The 20,886-nt window shown below is 38.1% G+C and overlaps 1 protein-coding gene across 5 annotated transcripts in view; it reads right to left on the bottom strand.

Moving 5' to 3' along the window:
- birc6 (baculoviral IAP repeat containing 6) overlaps positions 1–20,886 on the bottom strand; it is a 243,325-nt gene that overhangs the window by 151,453 nt on the left and 70,986 nt on the right. For all 5 annotated transcript variants that reach the window (XM_072580512.1, XM_072580515.1, XM_072580513.1 and 2 more), the window contains exons 19-28: positions 20,016–20,147; positions 17,854–17,951; positions 16,109–16,256; positions 10,276–10,409; positions 8,424–8,558; positions 5,107–5,294; positions 4,440–4,757; positions 2,765–2,864; positions 1,834–2,048; positions 399–607 (exon numbers count right to left, since the gene is read on the bottom strand). In XM_072580512.1, the coding sequence (XP_072436613.1) occupies positions 399–607; positions 1,834–2,048; positions 2,765–2,864; positions 4,440–4,757; positions 5,107–5,294; positions 8,424–8,558; positions 10,276–10,409; positions 16,109–16,256; positions 17,854–17,951; positions 20,016–20,147 (1,677 nt within the window). The remainder of the gene's footprint in view (positions 1–398; positions 608–1,833; positions 2,049–2,764; positions 2,865–4,439; positions 4,758–5,106; positions 5,295–8,423; positions 8,559–10,275; positions 10,410–16,108; positions 16,257–17,853; positions 17,952–20,015; positions 20,148–20,886) is intronic.

Consider the following 20,886-nt stretch of genomic DNA (forward strand, 5'->3'; position numbering starts at 1 on the left):
TTTACCTTCAATCAGGAAGTATTATCATATTAAATAATTTTACTATGTTTCATAAGCTGTTTACAGTTTGCTTCTATCATAGTAAGGTTTGTTCGTTGCAGTTAGGATCAAGAGGAGATACATCATAACCTGTAAACTAGTGAATGGGGAAGCAATTAGGTTTTCTGCTCCAGACCAATTGCTCCAGCAATTGATAGTCAAATCTACTTATCAAAAATACTTAGCAAACTCGATTGCGTTATTCCATATCCCATGATTAAACAGCCAAAAGCTGTACTTTAAGAATGCTCCTTCAATGGAAAACTATAGAGTCACCAGCAAGAACAGATTATTTGCAAGAGATAGGCAAGGAAACAAAAGGCCCAGTCTTTATTTCCTATTAAAATGAATAGACTAACCTGCACTGTATATCTTCTTGAAGAGCTACCATCATTGTTAATTGCTGTTCCATTTCTGGCTGACTTGCAGAATCACTTTCACCTTTTAGAGGGTCATGAATTAGCTTGATTTCACTTTCCCATGGTAATATGTAGGTGTGCCCATAATACAGACCAAGTGGTATTTTAGCTCTTGCATTTGTACTTCCATAACGCCCAATCACCGTAATCTGCAAAGCAAATGGGAAGACTTGGTTTAAAAAAAGTAATAAAGGATTTAAAAAAAGCAAAATACTTTGGATGTTGGAAGGCTGAAATAGTAGTGAAGTCTTGGAGAAACTCAGGAGATCTGACAGCATCTTTGGAGAGAGAAACAGTTAACATTAGGTCTGATATGACTCTTCAGAATTGATTTCTCAAATGTTAATTATTGGTCTCTCAACAGACATGCTGAGTGTCTCCAACACTTTCTTTTTATTATATATAAAAAATAAATACTTTATTCACTCACAGAATGTATGTGACAGGAAATATTCAAAACTGTAAACAATTGCACATTCATCAAATTATCTCAAATTGAAAGTTCTCATTGTTTCTGGTCCTGTAACACATGATATCCTGGACACTGATCCCAAGTTAAATGAGATTTTTCTCATTTGAACATTGGTGCCCCATTTTCTCCAAGTACAGCTTCTGACCCTATATAATCTCCTTCTCAAAAACTGTCTACATTCATCTCTACAAACTATCCCCTTTCAACCCATTTGCCACTGAAACTCTTATCCATGCCTCTGTAACCTTGAGATTCGACCACTACAATGCTCTCATCACTGGTTACTACCCTTTATCAACTTCAACTTGCCAAACTCTCCTAGCCCACATAAAGTTTTACCCAGCCATCACTTGCGTCTGTGAAACAATATTTCTATCTGCTTTTGTGAGTTAAGTTTAAAATTCTCGTAAGTGTTCAAAAGTTCTTTCACGGCCTTATCCCACTGCATTTCCAAAACTTTCATCAGTCTTTCCCAGGAATTCTGATCACTTACACTGAGAAATTGCTTTGCTCCTCAGAGGTCTTCAGCATTCTAAGCTCTGAAATTTTTCTTTCTTAAATTGCTGCATCTATTTTTCCTTCATTAAACCCATCTCTTCTACAGGGTTTTTAATTACTGTAACATTTCCTTTTGAGGAGTATCAGCTTGTCAGAGCACATTTTTGGGAGGCATGTCGAGATATTTATTTCATTTGAAAAGGCACCACATAAGGTTATATTGTTCTGAAGGGTCACCAGACCCAAAACGTTAAATGTGCTTTCTCCCCACAAATATTACCAGACTTGCTGACATTCTCCAGCAATTTCTGTTTTTGTTTCAGCTTTCCAGCATCCATAGTTCTTTGGATTTGTTTTTGTAAAGTGTATATTGTTGTTATTAATGTATTTTAACAGGCTACATACCTTCATGAACCTGCAAACAGGTGGAGGCAGTAAATCATGAAGAATCAGTGAGTGTGTACTAATATCTGTAGCCACTACCAAACGTCTTCCATCCACTTCTTCTCCCAGAGTCCAAATGTCGATTGATAAAGATGCCAAGTCACCACAGGTTGGAATCAATATATCAGTCAACAGTATTGGTCTCCCAAAGTCCAGTGTCACAAACCGTCGTGCCCCTAAATTGGAAAAACAAAATTCAATTAAGATTGTCAAACAGACAAAGGATATGCAGACAAGCAGATTTAATTATCAGTACGAATGCAATTAATATTGGTTGAACACATGACAAGATTTTGTAGCCAACTAAAGCACCTTGGAAATGTGCAGAATAGCCAATTAAAGTTGCATTGTTATTAGAATTACTCCGCTTGTTTTCATATCTTTTCCCAGTGCTCTTCCTTCTTTCATCAAAATATCCTACAATCTGAAAAGTGGATATAATTTAATATTTCTAAGAAGGGGGCAGGTAATTCAACTACTAATGATAGCAAATACTTCTGTTGCACATAATTCCAAAGTCCAATAATAGATTTCAACCAAAGCAGAGCATGACAGTCAATCTTGTTATCCCCAGATAGACAGGAAACAAATCAGTCAGAATTCATATTTCTAACAATCAGCTTAGAATTTCTGTTGGAAAGGAATGCTAATAGGCATCAGGTAAGGATGCATCACCTTTAGCAGCGAGGCACTTCAGAATCAAACCGCCTGCCTAAATTGTCCATTTTACTTTCATGAAAATGGCCATTTTGGTGAAGCTACAAGATAACAGACATTTGGGAAAAAAAGGAGTAAATGCACACCAGGAAGAAGAAAACTGCTCATAAAAAAGAATGTTTTATACAGCTCCAAACTACTGCAATATTACAATTATAATAAAAGGTTTATCTACCAGAGTGCATGCGTTCAATGATAATAGACTGATGTGGTGGAGGCTGAAGTAGGTGAGAAGCATGGGAAATTGCTAGAGCTAGACCAGTTCCCAGAGGACTCTAAAAGTAAAAAAAACATGTTAACATCCAAAAATTAATAATTAAATAAAACATTACATGAAAAATCCAGCACAACCACTTGAGCTTCATTTACAAAGTCAACACACAAACCCCAAATATATTTCTGTCACCAAAAAGGTCAACTGAAACAAAAGTGAATCATGCCTACCCATTGAGTAGTATTATTTCATGCATTATGCATACAAAATATGGAAACAAAGAATTATGCACAACATGCAAATTACAATTCCCAAATTATTAACCTTTTATTGACTGCAAAGTGACACAAACATTGCACACAGCACTTCCACACTGCTCGAGAACTATCACAAAAGAAAGTTATTTTCCTACATTAGTCAACCCAAAATTAACACAGCACTCTAATTGAGGCCTGATCATGCAATGTATCAATGTTCTCTTTAACTCATCACTCTATATCCCTACTTATAAAACCCAAAATACTATTGGCCTTTTCAAATTACACATTTTTCCTTCAGGATTCAAAAAAAGGGGACAATTAGCTCCGATTTTTTAACATGTGATTCAGGTCAATGCCATCAGCTCAGATCCAATTCCCGTCCTGCTAAGGTAAACGTAGGACTAGTCTCCCCACCCTGCCCTCAAAATGCAACATCAAACCATTACTAACAAAAACTACCAAGAGAAACAGCTCAGGCTTCGGCATAGCAGGCAATGAACTGAAGTCACACCTCTGGGCAGACCACATATGAAAGGAAAAATGTATTTAAACTCCTAAAACTCATTCACAGCATTCAGTATCCTACTGGTAAATTTATATTTGTAGGCAACAGCTGGATTTCTGCTAAATGTATAATAGAAAATATGCGACTGTACTAGAGAGAGTACAAAGAATTTTACAAGAATATTGTCTGGACGAGAAAGTTTTACTTCTGAAGAAAGATTCAATCAACTAGGGTCTGTGGAAAGAAAAGGCTGAAAGCTTGCCAGATGGAAACGTACAAAATCATAAGGAATTCCATCCAGTTGCGAAGAAAGCTCTATTCCTTGTGGATGAGGGCTAGTGGGATTAGACTCTATGACTACTTGACAGCTGGCACACACAATGGACAAGATAGTTTGTTAATATAAATTTCTCTAGTTTCCAATTTTTCTTCTAAAATCCATGATTTTAGATCTGGCAGCAAATTGTTATCCTGTTCTCCCTAAATCCAAATACAAACTTAAATCATCAACATGAACAAAGTGGGTCTGGCAACTGCCCAAAGATTTATATCATTTGCTATTATTCTCCATCTGAAGTTAATACCTGCTAATGATTTTTTCTCACCCAACAATTTCTATCTATGCTGCTGCATTTCCACACAGCGCTTGTTACAAGATTCTTGTAAATCATCCTGAAATGCCTTGCCAAAACCAATGTTGAACCTAATCAGTGAGTTAATTCAGCTAATTGCAAAAGGCAGTCAGTTTTTAAAAAAGATTAATTGCAATTGTGCGCAATTGATGTTTAACAGATTCTAAAACCCAACATATATTTAAATATGCACAGGAATTTCAAAACTATGTACATTAGTGGGATATTCCCAAACATACCGTTTTGGTCTTGTTGGTATTTTTTGAATGAATGGCCACAGTAACAGGATGAGGATCAATAACTGAGCCAGGAAAGAGCTGTGCTAACTCTGCACTGATTGCTGCAGAAACTGCCTCATTGGGTGGTGTTAATGGCGGAGTCATGAACAGTGGCGTTGTTTTTGGAGTGGGTGGAATGACATCAGCAGGGTGTATAAAAAAGCCAGGTGCTGTGGAGGCACTAGAAGGCACAGAGTTGTGAACAGGTCCGACTCCAGGTGCTGACGCTGCTACTGCTGCTGCTGTAGTCTGATGTAACTTGGCTTCCAGCTTGGCCTTCTGTTATATTTAAGAAAAAGAGTAATTCATTAACCTACCTTATTGCATTGGGTTGCCAATTACAAGTTAGTAAAAAAAAAACAAAAAAATGAGATTTTGTTTTTCGAGTCTGAGCTTGTGAGAAGAAACTACCCCATTTACCATCTATATTCATACTAGGTTTGTCCATGATCAACAGTAACATAAAAATACTCATTTCATTTGTGCATCAGAATGCTGCTAAACTTTTTGCTGATTATGAAGAATAAAAGGTAACATACTTCAATTTACAAGCATACAGCAAAATTGTGACCAAAATTTAATAATGGCTTCTAAAAGCAACAAATAGAATTAAATTAGCACCACTCACCTGTTGCTGAAGTTTTAGCAACTGTTGTTGTTTCTCCTGCAGAACCTGGAGCTGTTGCTCTGCTGAGGCCATTGCATGGGAAAGGGACTGAAGGGCTACTTGAGCTGCAGAACTCAGGGCTGTTGAGGCCTCTCCGACTGTGCCAGTTGTAAGTCCACCCACTGCTGTGGTAAGCCCAAAGCCAGTCACTAAACAACAGGAAAGCAGAAACATTTGCAGTTTTTAAAAATAATTTATATTTTGATTTGAAAGAAAAATATTTCAGAAGGGGAATTATACCAGATTCCAAATGTTAACCCTATGTCTCTCTACAGGTGGTGCCTGACCTGCTGAGTTTCTCCAATGTTTGATGTTTGTTTTAAGCTGCTGCTTAAATGATCCGCTGGCAACAATGAGGATACTGGGGTCCACTTTTTTGTCTTCTTTGCCATTGAACATTAAAAAAAAATGAATCCAACTGCATGGTCACTTATCTCAACAGTGACTATTTACAGCCACATTTGTTTTGGGACATTAATTTACTTAGTGGATGAGACTGAGGATGGTCATACTATAGGCCCCCTCCAATAGTCAGTGGAAAACTGAGGAGCAAATATGGAGGAAGACCTCAGATATCTAAGAATAATAGGGTTGCATAGATGGGGCTTTTTAACTTTCCAACAATAGACTGGGACTGGCATAGTGTTAAGGGCTTGAATTGGGAGGAATTTGTAAAGTGCGTTCATTAAAATTTTCTTCATCAGTATGTAAATGTACCTATGTGAAAAGGAGCAAAAGTCTTCTCTTGGGAAATAAGGTAGGGCAAGTAAATGAGGTGTTACAGGGGTGCACTCTGGGATCAGTGATAATAATTCTATTAGTTATGAAAAAGGATAGGCCTTGTATAAAAGTTCAAGTTTAAATTCAGAGCACAACCAACTTTGACATGAGACATGAACTTTGAAAAGTTAATTGGGACAGGCTATTCGCAGATAAAAGGGAGGACAGCCAAATGGGAGGTTTTCAAAAGTGAGATAATGAAGAGTTCAGAGACAGCATGTTCCTGTTCGAGTGAAGAGCAAGGCTGTTGGAGGAGAAACAATGGATATCTAGAGAGGCTCTGGTCAAAGACAAGGAGGCAATGAGCTGCCAGAGGAAGTGGTGCAGGCTGATACATTTACAACATTTAAAAGGCACTGACGGGTACATGAACAGGAAAGGTTTAGAGGATTATGGGCCAAATGCTGGCAAATGAGACTAGATTAATTTAGGTTGTCTGGTCGGCATGGACAAGTTGCATGAGAGGGTCTATTTCCCTGCTGTACATCTCTATTACTCTATATTTCAAGTATAGACAGCTGGGATCAAGTGAATCCCAGGGGCATATTTAAGGGGAAAATCAGGAAGGCAAAAAGGGGATATGAGATAGCTTTGGAGATAAGGGTTAAGGAGAATCATAAGCAATTCTACAAGTACATTAAGGACAAAACAGAAACTAGGGGGAGAACAAGGCTCCTTAAAAAATCGACAAGGCATTTACGGTGGAATCACATGGGATAGGTGAGTTACTAAACAAATATTTCACATTAGTATTTACTGTGGAGAAAGACATGGAAGGTAGGAAACTTGGGGCAAATATTCATTTCTTGGAAACAGTCCACATTATAGAGGTGGTGGTGGTGCTGGACATTTTAAAATGCATAAAGCTAGATGAATCGCTGGGACCTGATCAAGTGTATCCCAGGACATTATGGAAAGCTAGGGAAAAAAGTTTCAGGGCACGTGGCAGAGATGTTCACATCATTCACAGCCACAGTGAGGTGCTGGAGGGTGGCTAATGTTGTGTCTTTACTTAGCAAAGGCTGCAAGGAAAAGCCAGGGAACTACAGAGTGGCGAGTGTGATGCCAATAGTGGGTAAGTTGTGGAGCAGATTCTGAGAGACAGGATTTACATTTGAAGAGGTAAGAACTGTTTAGGGATAGTCAGAATGGCTTTCTGCATGGGAAATTGCATCTCAAACTTAATTGAGTTTTTTGAGAATGCAACCAAGAGGATAGAGAGCAGACCTGCAGACCTTATCTGCATGGACTTAAGCAAGGTCTTCATCAAGGTTCCAAATGACAGATTGGTTAGTAAAATTAGATCACATGGAATCTAGGGAGAGCTTGCAAATTGGATACAAAATTGGCTTGACAGTAGGAGATAGAGGATGGTGGGAGAGGATTCCACAGGGATCAGTGCTGGGGGTCTACTTTGCTCAACATTTGTATAAATGATTTGAATGAGAATAATCGGAAGCATGTTTGTAAGTTTGCAGATGACACCAAAATTGATGGCATGGTAGACAGAGAAGGATCCAGCCAAGAGTACAACAGGGTCTTGATCAGCTGGGTCATTGAGCCGAGATAAATGCAAGGTATTGCAATTTGATAAGACAATCAGGGTAGGACTTACACAGTTAATGGTAGGGCTCTGGGCAGCATGTCAAACAGAGACCTCCGGGCACAGGTACATAGCTCCTTGAAAGTGGCATCACAGGTAGACAGGGTGGTGAAGAGGCATTTGGTTTCAATGGTCAGATTTCAGGACAAGAGTTAGGACATCATGTTGCAGATGTACAGGACATTGGGTGAGGCAACTTTTGGAATACTGCATATAGTTCTGGTTACCCTGCTATAGGAAGGATGTTATTAAATTGTAAAGGGTGCAGATAAGATTTACGAGAACATTACTGTGTCTGGAAGGTTTGAGTTATAAGGAGAGACTCGATTGGCTGGGATTTATTTTTCCCTGGAGTGCAGGAGATTGAGAGGTGACCTTATAGAGGTTTATAAAATCCTGAGACATAGATAAGGTGAATACCAAAGCACTTTTCCCCAAGGTAGAAGACTTCAAAATTATAGGACGTAAGTTTAAAAGTGAGAAGGGAAAGATTTAAAAGGGACCTGAGGGGCAACCTTTTTATAGAGGATGATGCATGAATGGAATGAGCTGCCAGAGGAAGTGCAGAGGCAAGTATAGTTACAACATTTAAAAGACATTTGTACAGGTACATGAATAGGAAAGGTTTAGAGGGATATGGGCCAAATGCAGACAATGGGACTAGCTTGGCTTGGGAAACCTACGAGGCATGGATGAGTTGAACCAATGGGTCTGTTTCTATGCTATATGACTATGCTCCTTGAGAAAATAAGAGTTAGCAATTTCACATGCCTTTTGGCAATTTCCATTTGGCAGCATGGGGAGGTTAACCCAGGACATTTGGTCACATGGAGTAGGTGGCCAGGTTCCATAGAAATGAGCATCTCTATTCATCACTTAGTATTTCACAACCTACTTGCATCATCTCTCTCCACTCTTGTGCCATCACTTGTTGAAATGCAACTGAAGTGCAGAGGTTCCACTTCCAAGAGTCCAGTCAGAGCTGTGAAACTGCCCTCTGCTGCAGCACAATTGCTCATCTTTCCATTCCCTGCAGAAGAGTATATACTTACAATTAGGTGTTTGCCTTACATTTGATAACATATGGAAGCAGAAAACAAAAATCAAATCAGAGTTGAAAAAGGTGCAACACCAGTTAATAAACATTCAAAACCAGGATATCTAATTTGACGAGAAAGTTTTACAGTATGAAATGAAAAATCTAGCTTCAAGAAGAAAAAGTGACATTTTCATTAATCAAATACTTTCAGACAATGGAATCAAAGTTACTGGAATTTTTACCTCAACAAAATAAGGGTCAAATTGTAAGTATATTGAAATGGATATTTCAATACAAAGTTGCCTGAATATAGCAGAACTTAGTAGCACTAAGTCAGTAAACGTTAACCACATTTTGAATCTATACACAGATAATTTGATAGTTTAAAATTACTGAATTTAGGTTTTCTATCCACAAAATCATCTCAATGTGTGATTTGATGTGTGGTTCTCTTGGTACTTTGAACATTGATATGACTTAAGGAAAATGATGTTGATTTATGTTGTACAACTAAGAATATTACAAAATTATGGAAAGATATTACAAAACTCTAGGTTATATAAAGTACTGGGGATGTGGATGTCACGAAATCTGCTCTGTTGGTACGCCAGCTATTTCTTACATATCATGCAACTTCAACTTGAGGATTCACAATTTGCACATGGCTGGCTTTGAAAAGGAAGGGGAATGAAAAATCCACATAATTCAAAAACTCCATTCTGATATCAGCCAGCAAGCCTGCATTACAGATTAACTGGCATACATGCTTCTGGAACAACAAGGTAATAGCTACTCAAGTAATATAAGAAAGTTCACCTCAATACTGCAGTGCTGCCATACTTGCCTGTATTGTGCAAGCAGCAATAGTATCATATAAACATAACAATAAAATACAGAAGAGCAAAGAAAAAACTTAAGTTCGCAGGTTGTACCGCAACAAAAAAAATGCTTTTGCAAATTTTGTTTGAACTACCAACATCGTAAATCTCAACAATGAAAATAAAAATTGCTGGGAAAAACTTAGCAAATCTGGCAGCATCTTTGGTGACAAAGCAGAGTTAATGTTTCGGGTCCCAATGCTGCCAGGCCTGATGAGCTTTTCTAGCAATTTCTGGTTTTGTTTCATTTCCAGTTTTTTATTTAATAAATACAAACTTTGTGCATAATATCACTCAGAACTGTTTTGCCAAGCACGTGCAGAAGCAGCTTATTTATGGCAACTGATTTGGACAGCAAATGCATTTGCATCGATTATATCCAATTCTACATTGAAAAAAAGACAGGACAGTCTCATTCTTTCTGGGCCTCGCAGAATGGGGGGACCATCATAGTCAGGGAAAGCCTCTATAGTCCAGCTGATACTTAGCTTCCCAACAATTTCACATGTTAGCAATCTTAACCGAATAAACCAAAGTTTGTATTTGGTCTCACTTCCATCAGACAAAGCAGGTTGACAGAACAGTGTAGTGAACCAAAGCTTGCCTGTACATCAATAATTCTCTCCATATGCATTTTTATATAATCAGCAAACAGGATATTATTGTGCTGAACTCTTTCCTTGAATACCACATTGAACAAATTATCAGTATTATCCACATTAAAATTTAAAAGTGATTAGGGAAATGACTAATCAGCACAATTCAGTTCAAGCATTTACAGTAAATTCAAATTTACTAGCTTCAGCAGACATCATCATTTGAACTCTTACCTGATAGTACATCAGATAGATCTATTTCATCAGATTGCACACACGAGCTGCTATTATAGGCATTTTTGCAGGATGAACCACCCATTTCTAAATCGAACAGAACTGGGTCAAAGGGTGAGCTGTACAAACCATATCTGAAAATTTGGGAAAAGTATGAGTGCCAAACATGAAAAACTAGGAAGAAAATAATGAAAACAGAAATATCTGCCAAAATCAGTGACTAAAAAACAAATTGCTGGAAAAACAAATTGTTGCTGAAGCTGGTCATCTTGCACTAAACAGGACAGAATCACAAGAATATCAAATTTCAAAGGAAATACCAATTCGTACTGCTCCCTGATCCATTCTCCATGATGCACCTTGACGCAAATCCACTTGCCAAACAATTTGCAATTTCTTCTCATGTAGTAAAGAGTGCTGTTCATCTAAACTTTGGTATTCCTGAGATTTTGTCCTCATTAGTCAAAAACAAAAAGCTTTTTAATCATGTCCTGTTTTAAAGCAAAGAGATTCTGCATTGCCAAACAACTGCATAAAAATTACTTTCATACTCATTTAGCCAAATTAATATCTATCAGGAGCACATCAAAATAATGGTGAATATTTTAAAATCAACAAAATAGTGTATTTTTCAACCACAAATGTAACATTTCCTTGATTGTCAAGCACTGTTACAGTTCATTGCCTTTACAAATATAAAAATCAGAAATAATATTCTTGTTTAAATGCTTCTCTTTGTGATCATTGTTCTGTATCAAGTTAGCTGATCCTCGGAAGAGTGCTGATAAAGAATGAGAATTTGCCTTAGTGTAAACAATTTTGCCTCAGGGCAATAAAAAAGTGATGGAATTCTGAACCATCCATGGTTCCCTTCACTAATTGTTAACCAGTGGCTGCTGTTTTTAAGTGTTAATAAAAAGACAGTGACATAGGCTTTGTCTCTCACATGGCATTCTGACAAAGTTTGGGGACTCGATCAGCCATGATCTACTAAACAGTGTAATAAGCTAAATAGCTATATGGTCATTCCTCCAATTTCTTCTGATCTTATATTCCCATTGTTCAATACCTGGAACTGCCTATAAAGTATGAAGGAAATACTAGAGAACCATCGATTGTCCATGAACCTACCTTGTAGACAAAAAATCACTACAACAGGAAAAAATTGAAGAGGAGAAAACTGGCTAAACAAATCTCCCATCAATTATTCAACTTGAGCCTGACATCTGCAGTGGGCAAGTTGTTGGAGGGAATCCTGAGGGACAGGATGTACATGTATTTGGAAAGGCAAGGACTGATTAAGGATAGTCAACATGGCTTTGTGCATTGGAAATAATGTCGCACAAACTTGATTGAGTTTTTTGAAGTAACAAAGAGAATTGATGAGGGCAGAGCGGTAGACATGATCTATATGGACTTTAGTAAAGCGTTCAACAAGGTTCCCCATGGGAGACTGGTGAGCAAGATTAGATCTCATGGAATACAGGGAGAACTAGTCATTTGGATACAGTCTCAAAGGTAGAAGACAGAAGGTGGTGGTGGAGGATTGTTTTTCAGACTGGAGGCCTGTGACCAGTGAAATGCCACAAGGATCGGTGCTGGGTCCACTACTTTTCACAATTTATATAAAATGATTTGGATATGGGCATAAGAGGTATAGTCAGTTTGCAGATGACACCAAAAATTGGAGGTGTAGTGTACAGTGAAGAAGGTTACCTCAGATTACAATGAGATCTTGATCAGATGGACCAATGGGCTGAGGAATGGCAGATGGAGTTTAATTTGATAAATGCGAGGCCCTGTATTTTGGGAAAGCAAATCTCAGCAAGACTTATACACTTAAATGGTAAGGTCCTAGCGAGTGTTGCTGAACAAAGAGACCTTGGAGTGAAGGTTCAGAGCTCCTTGAAAGTGGAGTCGCAGGTAGATAGGATCGTGAAGGAGGCATTTGGTATGCTTTCATTTATTGGTCAGAGTATTGAGTACAGGAGTTGGGAGGTCAACATCCAGCTGTCCAGGACATTGGTTAGGCCACCTTTGGAATATTGCATGCAATTCTAGTCTCCTTTCTATCAGAAGGTTGTTGTGAAACTTGAAGGGGGTTCAAAAAAGATTTACAAGGATATTGCCAGGATTGGAGGATTTGAGCCAGAGCGAGACGTTGGATATTCGGGGGCTATTTTCCCTGGAGCATCGGAGGCTGAGGGGTGACCATAGAGAGGTTTACAAAATCTTGAGGGGCGTGGACAGGATTAATAGACCCTGGGTGGGGGAGTCAAGAACTAGAGGGCATAGGTTTTGGGTGAGAGGGGAATAATATAAAAGGGACTCAGGGCAACATTTTCACACAGAGGGTAGTGCATGTATGGAATGAGCTGCCAGAGGAAGTAGGGGAGGCTGGTATAATTGCAACATTTAAAAGGCAGCTGGATTGGTATATGAATAGAAAGGGTTTGGAGGGATATGGGCCAGGTGCTGGCAAGTGGGATTAGATTAGGTTGAGATATCTGGTTGGCATGGACGGGTTGGACCAAAGGGTCTGTTTCTGTGCTGTACATCTCAATGATTCTATAACATTTACAATAACAATATGATGCATTAGCATTGTTTTTGTCTTTCATATATTCCAAAGGCATTTTATCAAGACACAGACAAGTTGAGTTTGCCAACAGCTTGGAGAAAATACAAGATGCTGAACTGCTCATGTTGTGTGAGTGTGGTTCATGTCTTAAATGTTAATCTCCATTAAACTGGTCAATAATTGACGACGCTCTATGGATTGCCAACTTGACATACTGGAGTAGCTTGCACGCTGTGATGACCTGTTAGGAGATCCTTGCTCCTGCCTTCTCGGAAAGGACCAGCTGATAGAACAAAGAAGGGAATATGCCTTCTATTAGAAAGGCAAGGCTGACAGTAACCTTTGATTTCACAGATTTGTTTTTTGCCATCCGGATCTTGGATGCACTGCCAGAAATACGCAATTGTATAAATGAAGTGCTCACGACACTTCTGTTCAGCTGCAATCAATATGCCAATCATCAATGATTATGCCCTGACACTACGAGGATGAAGATGTTAAGGAAAATTTCTACTCTAACCTTCGTAGCATTCATTGCTACTCCAAAGTAAAGATCATCCTTATGGTGGACCTTAATGCCAGTATTGACAGGACACCAATGTCTGGAGAGGTATCCACTGAGAAAAATAGCATGAAAAAAACCAAGTGGTGCCTTCAGCATGGCCTCATTATAACAAAAGTAGTCTTCCGCCAGAAGGACAAATGCAAAACTATATAGAGATAATCTGCATCACAGCTTTGACAACTACTGATTTATGTCTTTGTTCCAGTCAAAAATCTAAGGGATACTGGTTTCATTTCAACCAGGCAGGGAACTCATACCTGCTGGGCAAAGCATTAGTTTGTTCAACTGGCACTGGAACTCCACCTAACACAAAAGGAATCTCAAGAACCAAAGATCTAAGAGAAAGATGACCAACAACTCAATCCTAAAATAACCTGACCGAGAAAGGAATTCCCAAAGCAGCTTACAGCCAATCCTAAAAAACCTCACACACCTGCCTTACTTCAGAAGTGGAATCAAATAAAGTCAACCATACTAGAGACCAGAGTGCAACCCACTGTGCTTGAGCACTGTCATCACCAGGACTAGTTCAATGAAAATAACATAGAAATATGCAAAGTCCAAGAACTCAAGAAACCTTCATTGCCTAATGGAGCAACATAAATTGAATCAAGGCGTAGCATTCCAATAACTCAAGATTTACACCCAAGAAGATAAGAGGCCAGTAGTTGGAAGAGAAAACCTAATAGAAGTAGCAGTATGCCAATCGTCAAGATACGCCTTTTCAAAGCCATTAAGCAATCATGATCAAATGGATGATATACTCTTGACACTTAGGATACCAGCCCTTAAATGTTGCCAAAACAAAGCTTAAACCAACCCAGACCTGACCAGTCAAATATGTCACCTCCCACATACACTGATGCAGAGACTGAAAGCAGTAGATCACTTTCCACATCTTGGCAGGCATTTCTGAAAAGCCCATCAGCAATGAGATCATTCAATATCACATCAGCTGCACCAGTTCAGCTTTCTACAATCTATGGCAACAAGTTTTTGAGAAAAATATCTGCAAGTCAGCATAAGTCCTAGTGTACAGAACAGCTGTTGTCACCACACTGCTGTACTGCAGTCAAAATTTGACTGTATAGCAGCAACATAGGAACGCCACCAGCAATGCCTACGCTACAGACTCTCGATATAACAGGTGGACTATTGAACAAATTCAGGCAAAACTCCTGCAAAGCTGACCACGACAAATCTAACAGTCCAGACGGCTATAAAGCCTCACCCACCAGGTCCTGCTTCCTCAACTCTCAAAAGGCTAGCATTCCAAGACAGGAAAAAAATGATATTACAATGGCATTCTGAGGCACTCCTTCAAGTGTGGCAACATTGAAATTGACTCGAGCAGCTTGCAACCATTGTTCAGAATGGTGAAAAGTCATCCATCGACATGCATTGTCCTTTTTGTCCAAATGACTTAGCAATGAGGCAGAGTGACAACAAAGAAGTAAACCCTGTACTTCTGAAGTCCACTGCATCATGGAGCATTAAAAAAATTTTAAAAATCACTTGCACACCAGTAAATCAAATAAATTTTAGGCTGTAAAATGATATTCCATATTATTCTTTTCAATTGGGTTATCTTCTCAAATCAGTGCAATTGAAAAGTTGCACTAGAAACCAAAACCTTCAATATTTCTTTTACACTAAATAGATGTCACTTGTTAATTAGCTTAAAAGAGCAAAAAAAAATGCCATGAAAAATAAGAGCTCTAAAAGAAACACAGGGTCAATAGAAAATCAACAATATATTATAGAAATAAATTTCAGGTTTGCCCAAAATCCTAAAACATATTTTAAGCAGCTTTGAAAAACATTCAGGATTTTACCTGAAAGCTAGTTTCAGTTCCCCATTATATTCCTTTTAGTATTATTTCATGGGATATCGTTCAACCATAACTGTCTGATGTGAAGGCGGCTGTGATTTGCTTTCTTGAACCACTGTATTCTCTGGCAAAACAACACCCAACTAAGGGAATGCAGGAATTTTTTCCTCAGTGGCAGCGAAGGAACAATAATGTAATTCCAAACAGAGATTGTATCTAATTTAAAGCAGGGGTAGTATGCCAATCCACCAACTGCTTTTGTCCTTTGAGTGGCATAGGTCACTAATTTGGAATGTGCTGTTGAAGGGGCTTTGGTGAGATCCTGCATTGCATCTTGGGTATAGTACACAATGCCACTATGAGCTTTAATTAGCAGGATGGGATATTGATCAAGCAGGTTCCTTTTTGCTGAATTGAAAACATTTCTTTGCTCTAATCAAGCTGTTTGGAAATGTTATAACACACCTCTGAAGCAGGTGAGACTTGAACCTCAGCCTCCCAGTGCAGAGGTAGGAGCACTATCACCAAGCCACAAGAGGGCCTCTATTATGCTGAGCTTTGAGAATATTGTTGGAATCACATTGATCCAGACAAGGGAAGAATTATCTTGCAATTTGCTTTCTTTGTAGTTCATTGCAGCTCAACCCTACCAAACTTAACTCTCAGACCAAAAGTTTCTACTTAACCATTTTCAGGATTAGCTTCATCCAATTCAAAATTTTAGTTTGTTCAGTAGCAAAAATTACAGAACTATAAATTGCCTTGTATCAGTAAACTTAGAGAGTTACTATTTAATGTAGAATTATCTCCAGTTTCATGACGAATTCCTTTTGTTATTATATTATTTTCACAAACCTGGTCTGAAGTAACGCTTCAAGAGGTGTGAGCCGGTCCTGAAGCTGTTTGGACACAGCAGTGAGAAGAGATGCACAAACTGTACTGCATCCAGCCAGATCTTCATCCTTGACATAGTTCAGTAGTACAAAGTACCAGAACACAGAACCTGTTCCAATCAAAAATAAATGAAATTACTTCCAAAGCTGGAAAACATTTTTTGTTGAAATTGAGTGTCTAATTGGAGTGAATGGAATGTTTTTGTGTTGTATATTCTATGCAATTCTACATGGTGTGGATTACTCATTTACAATCTGACCATGACAAATCTATTCAGCACTAGTGCATTTCAATCCGTACTAAAAATAAAACAGCCCAAATAGCAAAAAGAATGGAGGGCCTCCAGACACACCACAGATTCTTAGGCTTTTGCGGCACAATGGTCACGATCTAAGCCAGAGGCTAGGGTTCAAGTCTCATCTCTGTCAAAATGTCTCACAAAAAACATCTGAACAGGTTGATTCAAAATACTTGATCCACAGATTCTCAAGGGGTGTAATGTAGCACATGGTATAAATTTAAGTATACTTTTGCTATACGTGAAACCAATTTCTGCCTTTGCCATCCACTTTCCAAACAAGAGTGCATACAGCAAGGGGAACAGAATAATGGACCATAATGAAATCCTTAAATTAGTCTCAGCATGTAATTTGCTTCAAAACTACATTTCACTTGGAATACAGAACATTAAATCAGGAAATTAAAGCATATATCAAACCTGTTTTAACCAAATTGCAGGCATAATTATCCAAGCCAAAAGTATTTAGAGTACTATAAGAAATTACTTGAGACACACAAATCCTGCCAGTACCAAGGAGCTAAAGACCAAAACTGGGCTTCGCACCAAATATGATAACATACATCAAAAACATATATGGTAGAATAAACAGTATTATTATGGATGTTGAAATAATTCTGCAGTGAAGCATCCCACAGATAAGCCAAGTTAACTCCATTAATCATAAAAGCTCCATATTTCGTAAAGCGAATAATTAAAATCCTACAAAAAATGTTGACATTGAGATGTTTAGTCAGATATTAGCATTAAGAAAGGGAAGAGGTTTATGAATATTACTTAAAGACATTAAAGATATCCATTAGTCATCCCAAAGGATTAAAAGATTACTCCACTGTACATAACAAGCTCTTCCAAATCCTACCCAAGTGGCATGAATGCCTAGCCTTTAATTAAAGCTCTTAAGATATTTGATGCTTCCCCTTCTACCCAACGAAGACAGCATCATATGCAGAAAACTGGGTGATGGTGATAAGGGCAATTATACAGCACAAAATAGCACTGATATTTCTTGGCTCCAACAGGGCACTCCAAATAATCCCCACGTAGAGAAAACAAAGTTAGCATGAAAATCAAACCACAGAAGAGCAGGTTTTTATAGCTTTATACTGTGCTGCATTCAGGTACTGCACAAAATACATTTAACACTGCCATAGAAAGAGCAGAGATGGTGAAGATCTCTGATGGGCAAGGAAAACAAATTTGGATAACACGCCACAAGCTTTTTATAGCAAGTAGCAGCAAACTTAGCAGAGGGAATGCAAGAGTTACTTTATATCATATGTATAAGCAGAACTTAAATTGTAATTAATAGAGTTGTAAAATAAACCTATTGAGTGCAAAAGCAAGCTATATTTTTCATATAGAACTAGCTTGATATCATTATCAGATGAAATAGAATTTAACCTACCACCAGTTGCTGCTGCAGGTAAGTAAGGCAAATTATCGAGTAAAGCTTTCAATAGAGCTCCTCCAAATCCCATTTGGCTTGGATCTGTTTTCCCATTACTAAAAAAGATGGAGAAAAAGTTTATTCTAAATTTAGTTTTGAAGGAAAAAGCATGGCAATAATAGATCCAACTTAAAAATGAGAGCAAAGAATTAATAATACTAAAATAGCAGAGGAGTTGAATTGGTACTTTGTGCCTGTCTTCACTACGGATGGCACACAACATATGTGAATACTTGAAAATTGAGGGGTGAAATGAACAGAGGAAAAAAGATACTGAGAAAACTATTAGAGCTAAAGGTTGACAAGACCCATAAGCTTGGTGGTTTCATCCTCAAGTCTTAATAAAAAGTGGGTTCAGAGACAGTAGATGCAGTAGCTGTGATCTTTTAAAATTCACTGAACTCTGCACAGGCTCCAGTAGATTGAAATATTGCTCATATAATATTTTAGACAAGGAAGGAAGGAAATAGAAAGCAAGAAACTCACGGCCTACTAGCCTATAGAATGCATTATTTAAGAAGGGAAGAGCAGAATATTTAGGGAAACATAAGTCAGACAGAGCCAATATGGTTTTATGAAAGAAAAATCATGTTTGAATAATTTATTTAGAGAAATTGAGGAACTAGCTAGCAACGTGGATAAATCTGTAGATGTGCTTTCTTGGATTTATTCAAAAGGTATTCAAATCAGGGACCACATCAAAGGTTACACAAAATAAGATGTGGAGATGCCGAAGATGGACAGGGGTGGACATAGTTAAAGATCACCCAACACCAGATTATAGTCCAACAGGTTTATTTGGAAGTCCTAGCTTTTGGAGCACTGCTCCTTCATAAAGTAGCTGTGCAAGCTAGTACTTCCAAGTAAACCTGTTGGACTATAACCTGGTGTTGTGTGATCTTTAACTGTGTCCACAAATTAAGAGCTCATGCTGTTATTAGTAACATATTAAAGTAGATAGATGATTGTTTTCCAAGAGCTAACCAGACAGTAAGAATAAATGGGTCATTTTCAGATCTGCAAGGTGTTACCAGCAGAGTGTCACAGGGATCAGTGCAGGGGCTTCAATTACAAATCATGTGAATGGCTTGGATGAACTGACTGAATAAATGATAGCTAAAGCTGATGACACAAAGATAAGTCGAAAAGTTTTGAAACAGGACTGAAGGAGCGTGCAAAGGGATATGGGTAGGTTAAGTGGGTGGACAAAAGTATGGCAGATGGGAGTACAATGTGGAAAAATGTGAACTTGTCCACTTTGGCAGGAAGAATAGAAAAACATATGTTATCTGAATGGAAAGAGGTTGCAGAACTCTCCAGTACAAAGGGTTAGGAGTGATTTGATACATGAATCACAGTAAATTAGTACGCAGGTACAGCAAGCGATTAGGCAGGCAAATAGAATGTTGGCATTTACATTAAGAGGGATTGAGTACAAAAATACAAAAATGATAATGCAGCTCTACAAGGTCTTATTTAGAATTCTTTGCAGAGTTGTAGCTTTATTGCACAAGGATACCTTTGCAGTCCAGTCCAGAAAAGATTCAATCAACTCATTCCTGGATTGAAGTTATTATCTTTGAAGAAAGGTGGACAGTTTGGGCTTGATCAACTTGAAATTTAAAAGAATGACAGGAGTTCTTACTAAAGTATATTAGATTCTGAGGGGACTTGCCAGGGAGGGTGCCTGGTGCAGAAGTCTAGAACTAAGGACACAGTTTAAAAATTAGAGCTCTCCCATGCAAAACAGATAAGGAAGATTCTACTCACAAGAACGTAGTTTGAAATTTTCTTCGGCAAAAAAGCAGCACAACAATATTCAAGGCTGAGTTGGGTAGATTTGTTATTGGTAGTGCGTTTTCAAAGATTTATGAATTATGTAAGATATCACATTCTTTGCAGTGTGAAAGTGGAATTGAGGCCGCAAGTCAAATCAACCCAACCATGATTATATCAAATGGCAGAGAAAACTTAATGGGCTGAATGGCCGCCTCCTGTTCCTCATTCTTGTTATGTTCAGTTATTAACAATACATTAACAATAATTAATAATAAACTAGCCAGTTATTGCAATGTTATGTCTTATTTTTTTTCAAAAAATATTCTAAAATATTTTCTCACCTTATGCAAAGCGCAAGGAACCGAGCACATTTGTGAGCTATACTTCGACCAGCTTCAAAGAAGCAAACTCGCACAATGCTGGAGAGTCGTTTCTTGGTTTTTGTGTGCAGACTTTCTTTCCCATCTTTGAAACTGCAATTGGACAATTCATCAAACAGAGACACAACCATGGATCATAACATCTAATGTTATAGGTTTTTACTTGCAAAACAACAGTGATGGACTCAAACTGTTAGAAAGGATCATGAACTAAATAATATAACTGTGTAAGAGACCACATTTCTTTTTAGGAAAATGAGCTGAAAATGAGAAAGATGGACATTGCTTCAAAAAGAGGAGAACAGGGTTGGTTTCCAGCTTTGGAAACGCAAGTGAAGCTAACTGGAATGTATGAAATAAAGTTACTGCTTGGAACCACTGTCGAAACAAGCAGCTGAGGCAATTGCACACAGGAGAGTGTGTGAAAGAAGTTTGCATCATCAACATCTTTATCACTTAGTTCCAAAGATCATCTTTAATTTTGTTTGTCTCTACAGATGCTGCTAGATCTAACTCTCTCTAATTTTGTTTTTATCTCAGCTCTGTTTCTCTTAAAAATTGCCTTCTTCAGTTCAGTTGAAACAGCAAGGAAAAATACAGAGTTGTTGAAAGGAAGAATACTGGAGCTCTCAAAAAAACAGACCCCTCGCCCAACGAAGCAACCAGTAAACTAAAGACTGATCATGACTATGCAAATAATACTGAGACATTATCAAAGAATTGAGGATTATCAAACGGACCTATCTAGTTGTGAGGTTTAGAGCTAGTGATAGGGAATTATGTTCTTTTGTCTACTTTTCTTCCTTCCACTCAAAACTTTGAGTGTACACAC

Source organism: Chiloscyllium punctatum, chromosome 11 (assembly GCF_047496795.1).
Source record: "Chiloscyllium punctatum isolate Juve2018m chromosome 11, sChiPun1.3, whole genome shotgun sequence".
NCBI classification, from domain to species: Eukaryota; Metazoa; Chordata; class Chondrichthyes; order Orectolobiformes; family Hemiscylliidae; genus Chiloscyllium; species Chiloscyllium punctatum.